At 37.0% G+C, this 15897-nt stretch overlaps 1 protein-coding gene across 1 annotated transcript in view; it reads left to right on the top strand.

Moving 5' to 3' along the window:
* Positions 1 to 15897, top strand: part of LOC120523783 — a 72033-nt gene that overhangs the window by 24199 nt on the left and 31937 nt on the right. The window contains exons 7-11 of the mRNA XM_039745385.1: positions 628 to 894; positions 2625 to 2652; positions 2725 to 2993; positions 4453 to 4564; positions 10297 to 10568. Coding sequence (XP_039601319.1) covers positions 628 to 894; positions 2625 to 2652; positions 2725 to 2993; positions 4453 to 4564; positions 10297 to 10568 — 948 coding nt within the window. The remainder of the gene's footprint in view (positions 1 to 627; positions 895 to 2624; positions 2653 to 2724; positions 2994 to 4452; positions 4565 to 10296; positions 10569 to 15897) is intronic.

Consider the following 15897-nt stretch of genomic DNA (forward strand, 5'->3'; position numbering starts at 1 on the left):
ACTTTTAATTAGATGTGTGTCCCAATCATAAATATAATTCATTATCACCCAAATTTGAGTTTCTTAACTAGAAGGTTGTGACATGCCTTTAAAGGAGTCACGGAAAGATGACAAGATTGGGACATTGCTCTACAGCATAATCTCATTTGCTTAACTTCTCCATTCTTATTCATAAATCATCAAAGGAGGGTGTAAGAGCCCAAACTCTTCCTACGCCACTACCCCTCAAATTTTTGAAACCCTTGCATCCTTTTGTTCCAAGATTATGCTTCACAAAAACACATGCTTACCTCTATTTGAAAGTCAACAAGGCTTTTGCCACCCTCATCACTCCCTGGTAAGACATGCAGCAGTCTTAGAGAGGCCCAATTTGGAGAAAAAATAAAAAGAACAGACATACTGTTGATGGACTGAACCTGGAAAAAAAGTTTAGCTAATAATTTCCAAGCTTATACAAATTAAGGGTCTTAGGGAGATGGTATTTAATTTTAGAGTATCATGGGGTGCAATTGTTTACATTGGAAAAGAGGAAAAAAAATTTAAAAATTTAATTGATCTACATATTGATGAATGAAGCACTAAGAAATAAAGACATGTTTGTCATAATGTGTTTATTTTTTTACACAGCTGGAAGTCAACATCTATACAAACTCCAAGGTAGAAATCATCCTGACTGGTCCCAGAAGTGAAGTTCACAAAGCTCAAGAGATTCTAAAAAGAGACCTGAATTCTGTAGTCGTGAAATCAATGAAGATTGAGGGTTTAGGAGCTGCTCATTATTTCCAAGATCCTAAAACTACAGAAATCCTAAAGGCTGTTGGATCGGCCTACTTCTGCATTATTACAGTAAGGACACAACAGTCCATAGCACCAAGACGACTTGAAGACGAAAAGGTGACATACTTTTTTATTTAATTATCATTCAATTGCTGTTATAAAGTTAGTTTTGGACAATAGTTACAATTTTAAATACATGAAAGTGTGACTTTTTTGGAATTAACATCTTAATCATTTTAACATAGGAAAATTGGAAGGTTATCATTTTTATTGCATTACATTGAAATCAATTTACATTATTGTGTTTGTGCAGTATAGGTAAACACTGATTGATTTAAACCTAGCAACATCAAAACACAGTAATATTAGAAACTCTTTTGGTGTACCACTTTCTAAAAGATTAAAGAGATTTAAATTTTTTTCCTGTCTATTAACATTGGTAGTGTGAGTCATTCATTGCTCAAGGGACAATTTGCCAAAGAAGCTTTTGTCTCCGCTTTTTCATTTGAGACTGATGTGTTGGCAGTAAAATGATCCCCAGGTGGAACACACAGATATTGTGGTTTGCCAAATAGTGATTGCTATGCAATGGTAAATACCGGAAGGGTTCCTACAGTTCAGAGTTCTGTTTTCTTTATTTTTAATGTTTAAACAAATAGTATGAAATGCTAAACTTGAAAAAATAAAAATTGGTAGTGCTGAAATCTGTCAGTTATTATCAAACCTGGTTAATTCAGTTAAAGAGCACAAGTGTGAGCCAAACTTTAACAGCACTAAAGTTCACCAAAGTACTGTAAGTTCATATTCACTTCACTACTATGGCGTTTTAGCTCATAGTTCATCCATCCATACAGTAGTTCTATGTTTTTGTGATTGATGAGTTTTATGAGTTGGCTTTCTTTATTGCAATTATTACTGTTCTTTACTTTACTCATTATACAATATTTAACTTATTACAATGACACAAAAGATAAGCATCAAATGTAACAGAAGCTATTTGCACATGACATCAGGAATACCAAATTTGTGTAATGTTGTATCTAATGTTTTAGTGCCTTTTTTGGGGAAGCTGATGTGGAGGCTAGCCCAGACAGGCAGACACGTTCATGTCACCCACCACACGTTTATTCAAGTTCTCCATATTTACAATTCACTAAAGTGCACCACAAACCCCACAAGTCCTGGCCACAACACCAATGCCTTGCTTCAGACCGCCTTCTTCTCTCTTCTCCAGCTCTAGTGCACTCCTCACCTGACTCCAGTCATTATACGAAGGGAGGCGACCCCTTTTATAGCCACCCCGATGTGGTCCAGGTGCTTCCCGGCAATCTTCCGCCAGCACTCCCCAGTGTGGCAGAAGTGCCAGCTGCATACCTGGAAGCACTCCGGGTGTCGCCATTCTTCTTCCTCCCAGCACTTCCAGGTGTGGCAGAAGTGCTGAGGTCCAGGGCTCCAAAGGCATAGGGGCGCCCCCTGGCGGTGACCACGGGCCCCTACATGGTGGAGCTTCAAAGCTCTGTACCCTTATCCCCCAAAGGTACCAGGGTGGTCGCCCCCACATGGTCTGGGGAAGGCACAAGCCCTCCTCTAGTCTTCCTGGGCGCCCCAGCCAGGTCTCCACCCCAGCTATCTCTGACACTGATTAAGAGCAAAAATGTATATTAAATATAAACTTCCTATATATAAATTTGATAAAGTAAGAAAACATTCAAGAGGAGTAAATGCATTTTTGCCATTGTACAGCCATTTCTGTGTGAGTGGAAGAATGGCAGATATAGGGGATCAGTAACTGTTGTTTATTTCAATACTATAATGTAATAAATCTTTCTCATCTTTTTAAATTTCAGAATCATCCTCTTGGCGAAATATATAAAGGTAAGAAACTTTCTTTCTTTCTTTCTTTCTCTTTCTTTCTTTCTTTCAAACATTTTCATTATTAACTTACAGGTTTGACAGAACCAGCAGAAATTTTCCTTATGGGACGACCAGTTAACGTTGACAATGCCGTAAAAGCTCTCCCAAGTCACTTTAGAGATTGTCACACAGCAAAGTTCATATGTGACTCACGGATTGAAAAACTTACCCCAGATGAACTACATGCAGTTACAAAAGATTTGGGCATCATGCTTCATCGTGGAGATGGGGGCCTTTCATTGGAAGGGTTGAAAACTCATGTTGATGAGGCACAGACTCGCCTTGAAGACATACTAAAAACGGTTTGTTTTTTGATTTCCTAGTTTTCCTTATTTTACACCGTTCCTCCATGTCTGCATTAGTCCTACCCCACTCCCCCCCATTCCCAAAGACAGCAATGTTAAGATATTAGCAGTGTCAAGCTGGCCCAATATGGGTAAGTGCAGGAATGGTCCCTGTGATGAAGTGATCCCAGGATGGTTTCTGCCTGATGCTGCCTAGATTGGCTCAGACTCCCTATAATCTTGAAACAATTCCAAAGGTGCAGTGCTAATGTTAAACAAAAAGCAACCTAACCTACATGTATCATTATTGAATGTCTAATGTCTTATAAATAATGTCCATATTTCTTTGTTTAATATTACTTTGTAAGTTCTTTGAAATATTGTCATAATGGCAAAATATACTATACATAAAACATGATGACTAGTGAAATATCCAGAAATGGGACATTCACTTATCATAGTCGTTTTATTGAAAACAAGCTGCAAAACCATAAGCTGTTTCCATTACACTAAATCTACTCTGTGACTCTGCCAGCGGATACAGTAATTACATGGATGGACTGACTTTTAAAACATTTTTTATTTATTTATGTGTAATATGTTACAAGTCTGTTCACTTCCTCACTCATTTTTTAAAAGTAAAATATTACTGTGCATTAATTCATACTTGAGTGTCTCATTTGGTCTGTTTCCCTAAGGCAGCAATATTTAGATCATGACGCTGGAGAGTAGCAGGCGTCATGTTGCATGTTGAGTAGCACATGCAAATAAGATTGTACATAGGACAATACTGAATCTATTATCAGGTAGGACACCCTTTTGTCTAAAGAATAGCCTGAACTCGTTTAGATACGGATTCCACAAGATCTTAAAAACATTTGTTAGCATTATTTTGACTCACACCTGCCGGACATCCTCATATAATTCCTGTACATTTTCTAGTAACACGTTAATGCTGCAAACTTCATATTCCACCATCCCAAAGATGATATATTGTATAGAAATCTGGAGACTGTGCAGGATAGAGGAATTAACAGAAGTCTGTCATGTTTCTGGAATTTGTATGTGCCAGAACATGCCATTTAATTAGCTCAATTGTTGGTACTGAGAGACAGAAGACATGTCAATAAAACATTCCCAACTCCATTATGTAACATCAACCAGCCTGACTTTAAGTGGATTAAAACAATCCTACACTGGCCTTGTATATAGTAAAGCACCTTGTGGCCGTGGAACACTGGACCAGCTCTACACCCTGGCCAGGATCCTGAAGGGGGCATGGGAGTTTGCCCAACCAGTCCACATGTGTTTTGTGGATTTGGAGAAGGCATTTGACCATGTCCCTCTAAGCATCCTGTGGGGTGTGCTCCGAGAGTACGGGGTACATATATAGGTAATATTTGAAATACGATTGACTGATTAGCTGTGTGTTTCATAAATATTCAATGGCTAACATAAAAATACTATTTTGTTTTAGAAAGATACCATTTTGAATGCAGGTTTTGGTCAAATGAATGATATTCTGCAGATGACTCCCTGTTTCCAAAACTCTGCAGTGCTTTGGAATGCCAGAGCTGATCTGCCATTCTGTAAGTATGCTTGAAGAATGTTCTCCGAGTGTTACAGTATTTTTTATTACCTGTCCTTGCACTGCATTATTACTCTACAGACTGTATGCCCTGCATTTCACATATGGGCATTCAAACAGTTTGCATGTAAAATGGCCACTCATCCCAACAAAGCTGATTATCGACTTTCACCTAATGTTTATTTAAATAGTTCTATTAATCAAGGAGTGTAGTAGATAAGGCCTTAAGCATTCAATCAGAATGTTACTAATTTGGGTCTTGGCTCAGACTCACTTTATGACTCTGAACAAGTTACTTAACCTGTCTATGCTCCAAAAAAGGGGGAAAGGTGTAAAATATGATAATAACAAAATAGTAGATATTCGTAATGGTTTTCTTAATGTTTTTGGTAATGTGATGACCCAAACTGCATACAAAATTAAAAACTGAGTTGTGAAGTTTTAGAATAACCTGCACTGGCATGTCATGTACTCAGCATAGCAGGAACACCAAGTAACTGAATCTGAGTTTTATAATGACTTTGTTGTCTGATTAAGGACATTAATGAACCCAATAGCCCTCCTACGTCTGTCTCGTAAGATATACTTCATATAGTAACTCCAAACCCTCTTAATTTATTTTGCTTAGGGACATTTTTTTTGCTAAATCTTTATCTGTACAAGACTAAATTTTGCTGGGATTTTACCAATTATTAGGTAGTCATGACTCTTCCTAATTTATTGTCACATGTACATTTGGCAGATGTTTTAGGTAAATTATTCAGAAAATGAATATAAAAAGCAGACGCCCTACCACACATCTCCTCAGAGCATCAATTTCGAACACAGTTGTTTCAGGGAAAATTCTTTACACCATAAAATTTGTTTTTATGTATCAAAAACACTTTGACACCAGTCTCTATACTGTACACTAAATGACATACTTAGAAAAATGTTTTTGAAAGTTAAAATATATACTATACTCTAAACTGTAATCAAATGTTTTTGTTGCTTCCTTATTAAGCTCCATATAGCTGTGCCACGTTTGCTACATTCTACTCTGTAGGAATTCCCAACAATCTAGATTTTTCTGAAAAATACACATCATGGTTCTATATTGTTTATTTGGTTTACTCCTTTTAACTAGTAAAAATATGACCTGTTTCTTATGCAGATATTTAAATACCAGTAACAGCGCACTGAATACACTTAACTTGAGCATTGATAGTATTCATCCTCTTTCTCTGTACGTTTAGCATTCGTTTGCTCAGAGGTTGATGCGCTTGCTGCTTCCTGAGCAGCTCTTCTTTTCTCCACCCTAGCAGCCCGCTTCTTCTCTTCATTCGTTGGCATCTTTTCGCATTAAAACTGATTAAGTTAGTGTTTGTGTTGCAATTACTTAATACGTTATCTTTAATTTTTCACTTAAGCTGGCACTTAAGTTTTCAATCTGCCTCAAGAATGATTTAAGATATGAAGAGGTAGGGGAAGTGACAGTGAAGGTGGTAGGGAATGAGAACTGCACCTGTACACATGCACCGCACGGCTGCCCTACTGGCTGCTGTCGAGAGTTAATTCTAAAATAAAATAAAATAAAAATAAAAATAGGAATAAACTTGGAGGTCAGTCATCAACCTGAAAGCAGATAGTAGACGTCACATAGTATATGTGTACCAAATTTCAGGTCAATAGGTCAAATGGTTTGTGATATACAGGTGATTTAAAATCCTGGACAGATAAACAAGCATATTATATATAAAGATTTTTAATACTAATAGAAAAGAGTACTGTCTAAAGTTTTCATGTTTTTTCATTGTCTGTCCCAGTTTTTCTTTAGATGTTCGGTTTCGGTCACACAAAATCTTTATGTTCATTTTTTATCCCTAAAGGGATCCTCTTAATAAATAACAATAAGCCAAGTTCAACAGCCTTTTCCCCAGTTATCAGAACAAGGAGATCTTTTAACAGAAAAGGGTGTGATTTCTGAATCCAAAAATCATAGATCTGTTTTTTATCTTCTTTTCAAGCCCTAAGTATCAGAGTTAGGAACCATTTTACAATCAACACACCTATGAACAGTCTCTAATGCTGAGTTCTGTTCCTTTCATGCAACTGAAGTGAGCTTTTTTTTGCTTTTCTTGGACTCTTTAACCCCTGTGCAGGATTACTGGAATAAGGAGTCCAATTTTTTCTACTGACCTTAGTGTACTGGGTAACCTCTCTGGCACCTCCATTGACTTTCTTGGGTATGTCTCCCTTGTGTTGCTGTATATTTACAGGTAAGGTGGCACAGTATTTACAGCTGTTGCCTCATAGCACCAGGAAACTGGGTTCATATCCTGGTCCTGTTACTGTAATTGCGGAGTTTCAGCAGGTACTCCAGCTTCAATCTGTACCCCAAGGATATGCAGGTGAGGTTGGAAATCAACTCTAAACAGCTTAAATGTGAATGACCTGTGAATTGCCCTGCATAGGCCTTGTGTATAATCTGATGATATAGACTCTAAATCTAAACTGTGGAAGTGCAATGGAATAAGCAGGTTTAGGGAATAAATGAATGAGTAAATTCTTGAATTTATATTATTTATTTGTTGCTCTCTGAGCTGGTGAACTGTAACAGTTCCTATATAAAAGTACATCTCAGTTGATATTAATAACAAAAAGAAAACAGATTTAGGTTTGTCAGTCAGAAGCATTGTAAAATGATCTGGGGCCTGATGTATAAACGGTACGTATGCACAAAAATGTTGCGTAAGAACGTTTCCACAATTAAATCACGATGTATAAAACCTTGGCGTAAAGCCACGCACATTTCCATGTTAGCTCATACCCTGTCGTACGCAAGTTCTGCGCTCAGTTTTGCAGACTGGCAGCACCCAGCGTCAAAGCAGTGCTACTGTTCCTGTGTGGTTACCCATTCTTTTTTAGATCCACATCCCTGACACGGGTTTATAAATACACTGAAATTAACCGCATATTGTTTATTAGTTTAATGCATCTGATTGTAATTAACCTGTAACAATATAATGGTCCACAGAATGGTCAAACTATTTCAAATACCTTAGCTGCTTTAGCATTGTTCCTCTCACTGCACCTTCTTCTTCTTCTTTCAGCTGCTCCCGTTAGGGGATGCCACAGCGGATCATCTTTTTCCATATTACTCTCACTACACCACTCGGAGTATTTGTATCACTATATCTGAGTGTGAATCAGAGCTGTACAGTAGCTGATCGGAAAGAGAATAATCGGTATACAGCATCAAGCACACGCTGCCTCAGTCATGCTGCCTATTTGAACTGCTCTCATACGGCAAATGCTTCAAAGCCTTCCCTGTACGGACCTCGCGGTTTAAAAACTGTTTCATCCTAAGAACTCTAAACGCACTCAATCAGTCCATCAAGTGTTCCTTGTAGAACTGTTTGTACTTATTAGTACAATCACCTCACTGTAAACTTGCACTACAGTTATATTGCACATCCTGAGCCACTTTATAAAGCGCATATTTACATATGATGACAATATCATTTTTAAGATGAAATGCAGCAAAATATGTTTATTATATTATACAGATAAAATTTTAACTTCATTTAAATAATTTATATTATTAATAATTAAACATGTGAGGACACGGTGCCGCAGCGCTAGCAAGCCACTGGTGCTCCGTTCACGGATTGTTCCTGCCTTGCGCTGAGTTTTTTCTGATGCTGGTGCAACACTGGAAGGATAGATGGATAGAATAATTAAACACATACTATGAAGATATTTCAATGTTCCTTAAAAGTTTTGAAGAATCGGCGTTCTAAGATTACAGATAGCTTAACGTCTATTACAGAGCTGATTGTATGGCAATTAGGTATTTGGAGAAAGAAAAGTAAGGACAGGAATTGGAGGTTAGTACGTTTGAAAGAGACAGTACTGCTACAATAAATTATTTCATCGAAGGTCGCGCACGGCACAGCAAGCATGTTGTGTGAGACATGAACAATCACTGCGCCACCGTGTTCCCATGTTTAATAACATGCTTTAACTCCTACCATCATGAAAATGATATCACATATACATCTCAGTATTTTAATTATTCAGAGAGCTGTAATATCACAAATGGATTCTATGTCCTGTAGGAGGAAGAGAAAGCCCGGAAGCATGTAGTGATTCACACACATAGAGCACATAGAAGATCAGATACAAAACAAAGCATTTATGTGCTACTTTAGTTATGATGGGATTAGAGAAACTAGTAAATTAAACAATTTTAAGATGAAGTTTATGATGTTCCACATTAATGACAAAATAAACTACGTAATTAAAGTGGAAATTTCGAGATTAAAGTTGACATTTCGTGTTTTTTCCCACTGTGTGCCTTTTTTTTCTCTGTACCCTAATAAGCTTTCATATGACACTCAGACAGTGGGCTACGACTCGCCTTTTCACGGTAACTTTGATATCTGACAACTTCTTTTTTATTTCGGGCACTGTGCAACTTTGTGAACTTGAGCTTTCGAGTTTCTCCAACACTCTATGTCACTCGATCAAATTTCTTTTGTTGTTTATACCACTGTTTAAACGAACAAACATTACGTTTTTCCTTTCCTCCACAAGGTATTCGCTGAAATTCTGTTTTCCCTTGTACTTTTGCAATTGCTTTTTTACAGAACACTGAGCTTAAGGGCTATTTATATTGATTTGCATATTCAAAGAGGCGTAATTCTGGGAGGAGTTGGGGTGGGACAGCAGGTGCATGTACGTGCGTTACTTTTCACGCTGGCTGGGATTTTTGGAGCGCAAGAACGTGGAAGCTGGCGTTCACGCAGATTTATGCATCTGGATTTTGTTGTGTGTAAGCACATTTCCGCTTTTGTGCTTATGTCCTGTTATAGTGCACATTCTACGCACTGCGTTATGCATGAGGCCCCTAGTCTGCTTAATTTGCTGTTTGCTAAATCATATAATATTCATCCTTATCTCTCCTGAATGCTTCCAAGGAAAACCTTCCAGATACATGAAAGAATCTACAGTGCACGTTCCTTTTTTGTTTAGGAGTTCACCTCCATCTTTGCTGTCATTAGACCGACTGGTTGCGGTCGATACTGCAGTCTTCCTTTGAAATTTTTACTTAGACAGTAATCTCGGTTGCTAGCAACATTATGCCTCCTTAGCAACTGGCGATGAGTCGTGTACCATTTTCAACAAGAGGAATATTGAACCTCTGGTATATGGTATCTCTCTCTGCTTATGCACTTGCTATGCTTCGGCAAGGTTTAGATTAATGGCAACCTTGTCCTATTCCAGTAACGACAAGTATTCTACCCTTCCACTGTAGTGACAACTAACGGGAACAGCCGAAAGAAGAAGAAGACCTATCACGAAAACTGAGACTTTGTAGCTGGCATTAAGAGTGTCTGTCTTGACTTTTAAGCCTGGATTTGTGTTCTAGCCATAACAAAAAAACAGATAATGTCAAGTCTATCCTACATGGAGTAGATTTTAACCAGATTTTTTTTTAATTACTAAACAGAAAATGTCAATGGATACATTTTTGAAAGTGAAAATGTTTTTATTATGTATTCTATGATATTCACAATAATTATATTGTTCTTTATAAAACTGTTTGTAACATCATTCATTAAAATTGCAGGTAAACATTCTATATTTGGCTCCCCATTACCAGGAATTTGGTTTATATCTATTAAAAATTTAACTGATTAATGTATTAATATAATAATCTAACTTTTGATTTATAATGTATTGCTGCAGATCCTGTAACTGAATACACCTTACCTAGCCCCTCATCATTATACAGTTCTTTCCTGTGTCATTATCCGGACACTTGTCGTTCATTCAACACAACAGATGGATTACAGAGTCATTATTGGCAGATGCACACGCCTGAAGGGACAGCCAAATGCAGTAAATGTGGAAAAGAGAGCACCAAGAGTGGCATTATCCAACATGAGAAGACATGCATGGGAAACTCATTCTCTTATATTCCTAAAGCAACACCATCACCTAACATTCAAAGTATGCAGGTTAGTTATCATTCCTTCTGCTCTTATGGTAGGTTGTGTGGCCTTAGTCTCTAAGCCTTCAGACTGCAAAGCTAACCTTGCTGCCTCTATTCTTGCTGCTTATAAGTAAAGTATAAGAAAAATAGGACAACATTTTCCAACTTTGCTATGGCAGATGGGTCAGGGTTCTTCTGGTTGAGTAAGATAAGATGATGTACAAGCAATTCACTTCACCAAACAATAAAAAGTAAATGACCCATCAGAATTTTATCCTAAAGAGCTGATAGAGGATTAACTGTTATTGTGATACCCAGGTAGTTTTTTTTTTTCAAAAAGGTATTAGGAGGGGACAAGTGACCCAAAAAAACAGTATTAGATGATGTCACTCACAAGCAAGATCTAGACCTGAGTACATTTTGGCTAGTTTGAGCTGAGAAAAATGTGCAAGATGGGGATGGTTTTGAGGTGGTTAGACCATGTTTGGTACAAAAGAAAGATGATTGTGTTTTATCTGTGGCTGAGTCTCATCCGTTTATCTGAAAAAAAAATGTAAAGGTCTTGTCTTAAATTACTTATAACTGCATTGTGGAAGTCATGTGACCTAATGAGTTTCCACCCATTCAAGGTGGTAGTACATACATATTAGTTTGTTATCTGAGCATTGGATAAATTGTTAAGAAAAAAAAAAACAAAGAATGCTAATATTATTTAGTGAAAAAGATTCTAGGCTGTGATTGTTTATTTGAGTTTGTTGATCAATTTTGTTTTACATCTTTTGGTTTCCTGACTTCAGTCCTCCTTATCAAGCGGGGTCATTTTTGCTAAATCGCTTGTAATTTGACCTCTCCAAATTAGAATCATTGCTGTTATTGAACTATCTGGAGTATAAACACATGTTTGGTCTCTTTGTAAAGGTAACATTCTCTAGTTTCACCCTTAGTAGTCAGAATCACTGTAGGTGTGACTGATCAAAAGTTATGCACATTAGAACTCACAGAAAAAATGAATTTTTTTGTTCTCGCCCAAGTTTTTTTGTGAAAATAAAGGCCTCTATAGCTGTAGTAGGTAGGTGGGGACAGAAACACACTATGTACCAACAGAATAACTTGTTGTCTACTCACATTTCAAATTTGAAAAGAATACCTGTAAAATGACATTTTACAACAGTTTTATGTGGGCATGCCCAGGGCTTTTAGAGGGACCATTATCCACATTTTGGAACATATGGAAAAAGTGTAATAACTTTTGAATGCTTCAACCCACAGATATCAATGAGGGCTCTACTGAAAGCTTACACCTAAAGGAATCTATATCTACACATAGTGTCACTCTATTAGTTATGGAAATTCATATTCCATAATAAAAACAATAAAAAATACACATTTCAATATAAAAATAGTCAAAAAAAAGTCTTATGGGCCAAAAATATATTTATATTTTATTTTTTACTTTTTTTAATAAAATGCACACAAACTATATACATTTTTTACAAACTGTTACAACACAGCTCAGCGTTTTTCCATGTGCCACTGATTGTAGTAATCCCTAGCAGGCAGAAAGCACAAGGGCGTGTCACATGTCGCTCTCTGCCTCAGACTTCTCCTGGTCCGATTCATCACTGTCACGCCGCGTACATGCCTCTACTACTTCATCGAGAGTGTATTTACGTTTATCTGTACGTTTATCCATATTTAAAATGCGAAAAAACTTGGTGAAATCACAATAAACAACCATGCACCACGTCTGCAGACTGGCACAAATGCCAGCTTCGCGCAGTTCCGATCAGTTTTGTTTACAAGTTGGCATGGCAAGTTACATATCGGCGTGCTCAGCTGCTCATTGGCTGTAAGTTTGGAGTGTCACTCACAGCGTCCAATCAAACTGGTAGATTCTACCAGGGTTTGGAGTTATGCGTCATCGTTCAGCTGTCTGTGACACTCATTGGCTATACGAGGCTCCAGTCACCCCCCAGACCCCTCGTAATTGGCCAACTTAGGTGTCAATCAGAAGCTAACACTTCCGTGTAACATGGTTTAGCATGGTTATTGCCGACAGAAACAAATTACATCTGATATGACCAATAGAAATGAAAAAAAATGTCGGAGCTAGTCTCAAGTTAAGAAACGTTTTCTGGAGTTTTTGTCCCTTTGAGGATCTATCGTGTGTTTTGGACCTAATTGTTTTACTGGATTATATTCCCTGGAGCCTTACGGACAGAATGAGACCAGTATTGCTCGGAAATATTGATGTTTGACTTGCAGAGAGCCTTCAAAGGTAGGAAAAGTCAACTCTTAAAAGTATTTACCTCTCTGTAAAAAAGGATTTAGTGTCAGTGCTGTGGTTGTTGTGAGTCAAAATGGTTTATATCATCAGAAAGACGAGACTCTGAGGTTTCATTTGATGTGTAGTATGTCGAGGTGCATGACAGAGGGGCATGCACACATGGCTGTGACATGGCTGTGACGTCGTCCAAGTGTAGTTATGTACCGGGACCGGTACGTGTGCATGTTTTAATAGACTGCAAAATCAGTACGGGCCTCACGTATAAAGCTATGCATAGAATTCACACTAAAACATGATGTACTGACAATACTGGAAATGTGCGTATTCACAAAAAAATTCAAATTCATAAGCATCTTTGCATAAACAAAGTTCTGCATACCTTAACTTTATAAATCCCAATCAATGTGAATTTTAAGACTCTTACAGCCCCACCCCAACTCCTCCGTGAAATTAAGAAAGAATGAAGGGAAAGACAGACAACCTGGAGGGAGGGAGATATAAAGAGCCCATAGAGTGCAGGAACTGATAAGCCGACCCAAATTAGGACATAAAGATAAAAATAATGGGTTTAATCAAAAATCTATTAGTAAATGGAAGCCAATGGAGAAAACAAAGGAGAGAAAACATGTGGATAAAAGTAGTGCCTTAGTTCCAGTTATCTGTGAAAATCATAGTTGCACGTAAAATATATATCAGTATTCACAATGGCTTCTAATTCTGATTAACAATATTCCAATAGCTGTACCACAATATTCGCAAGTATTTACCACAGTATAATTCAATGACACCTTTTTTGTTTTTTTTCTATAACAAAAAGAATTATACTTTCAATATGTATTTTTTATTTATATCCTAAAAGAATGTAAAATTTGTATGCGGTTTAACGTGTAATTTTTGCAACCTTAAAACTTTGTTTGTCTTTTTGTATTTGGAATATCCACCTGCTAATAAAACAATGTTTTCAAATCGGTGGCGTAGTTAAAGTTTGTACCGCTCGGGGCAGGGTGGTGCTACAATTTGCCGCCCTCCAACATATCTGAATATGTTAACCTATTTAAATAGAAAATTAAAATGATGTATACAGAAAAATTAAGATCAATTTTGCATAGACTTATTCTTATATAGAGAAAGATCAATAATTTTTCACATATCATTATTTATAGGCATGAACTAGACAAGAATATAGTAAAGACGCACTGATAAGCTGTGTTCTGATTATTAGTTTAAAATAATTACGCTGCGAGATCCAGAGCCTCTGAAGTGTACAAGTGATCGGTGGGGATATTTTCAGAGCAAGAACGGAATTTGGATTGATAACGAAAAAACATTATGAATTGTAAATTAGTGTTTATCCTCCTAGAAATTATTATAAGTGTAATGTTTATGTTCATTTTGTTATTGCCTCATAAATTTCAACTGCTGTGTCTGATGCCATCACAGAAGGACAGTTTGAAAATTATTTTTGAAGCATTTGTAGATAAAAATCAGAGAATTTTACTTTTTTATTCATGAGTGATATTTTTCTGAACCCTGCTGCTTACACACAAATTCTACTGAGCCTTTTGGCCAATAATGCCACCCCCAAAAATGTGCCACCCAAGTTGGACCATCCCCTCCGCTTGCCCCTAGCTATGCCACTGTGTTAAAGTGTAACATTTCCACATTAGTGAATGCAGACTTAATAATATGGGCAAATTTAACTGTAGCTACATTATAAGTTTAAACCAATCTCCTGATTCTTTTGATTATCTACACTTTATACTATCAACTACATGATTCTGTCTTACCATGCATATGAATTACAAAAACGTTTACTAACTGAGATACACAAAATGTGTTAAAGGCAACCTCAAATGATAGTCACAGTGAAATGGGAGAAAACAGGCAGTGTAGTGGTATTGTTGTTATCACTGCCACATCATACTGTAGCTTTATGATCCTGGATTTGTTTGCCTGAATGGCTTATCTGTTAAGATAGCACCTGAATGCCACTATATGATCAGTATGATCAGGAGAGCAGCAAGGGATCAAAAACAGAAGACTAATAGAGAATGTTTCTAAACCAAATCACAGTCCAAGAAACTGTAGTCAAAATACTTAATTAAAAAGTCAGTGGCTGTGAATTCTAAAGAGGCGAGTGCTCACTGGGTGGGCAGGGTGTGGGGCAGTGGACTGAGATGTTCCCTCACATCTAACATCCAAGTCACTCTGTCTGCTGTTTTGCTGTTGGATTTACCTCCCAACATTGTGGGTGTTGGGTTTATGGATTCTAAATTCGCCCTGTTTTTGCATTGTGACTAAATTTGCAAGGGTAGGATCCAGTCCCCCACAGCCATGAATTTTATTAATCGAGTTTCTAACCAATGCTACTGTACTTTTTTAAGCCTCAAATTAGCTAAAATAATTTCTTCCTTTCACTCACTTTGTGATTCTGATCAAGCCACATATCAAAATACAGTACATGGGGACAACTTTACTGAATCATTGTGCTATAAGTCACCTTGTATAATGGCACCAGCCTTTAAATATATAAGAAAATAAATCTATAATAATAACAGATTGGATCAGTGTTTCCTGTAATGAACTGCTTTCTTCTTAAAGCTGCAGGGATAGGATCTCACATGATGTGATCCTAAAATTTGATTAAGTAAGTTCACCTCTTGAGTAAATGGATAGAATTGTAAGAAAGCACATCCCAGAACAGGCTATATTGTTTAGTGGTATTTATCTAGCAAATAAAATCCTTTATTATATTGTACCATCCTTTTACCATTAGTTGTTCTTGTTCTGCCATCTACTGGCTCAAATTACAATTTCTAATGCATTTTATTTTCTCACAATTATGATTCGCTGTCATCAGAGGAAAGTAGATTATTAGACTGATAATCCATTTTAAAAAGGGAGCCAGACAATCTAATAAATTTACAAGCCATATTGTCAAACTGGAAACTATGTTATGTTTAAAACGCAGAAAGGCAAATAAATACGGTACTAACTAAATGCGCAAGACAACATGAGTGGGTAGTCAGGTTTTAGATTTTCACAACGGTAGAGTCATCTGAATGTG

The sequence above is a fragment of the Polypterus senegalus genome, chromosome 1 (genome assembly GCF_016835505.1).
Source record: "Polypterus senegalus isolate Bchr_013 chromosome 1, ASM1683550v1, whole genome shotgun sequence".
Classification (NCBI taxonomy): domain Eukaryota; kingdom Metazoa; phylum Chordata; class Cladistia; order Polypteriformes; family Polypteridae; genus Polypterus; species Polypterus senegalus.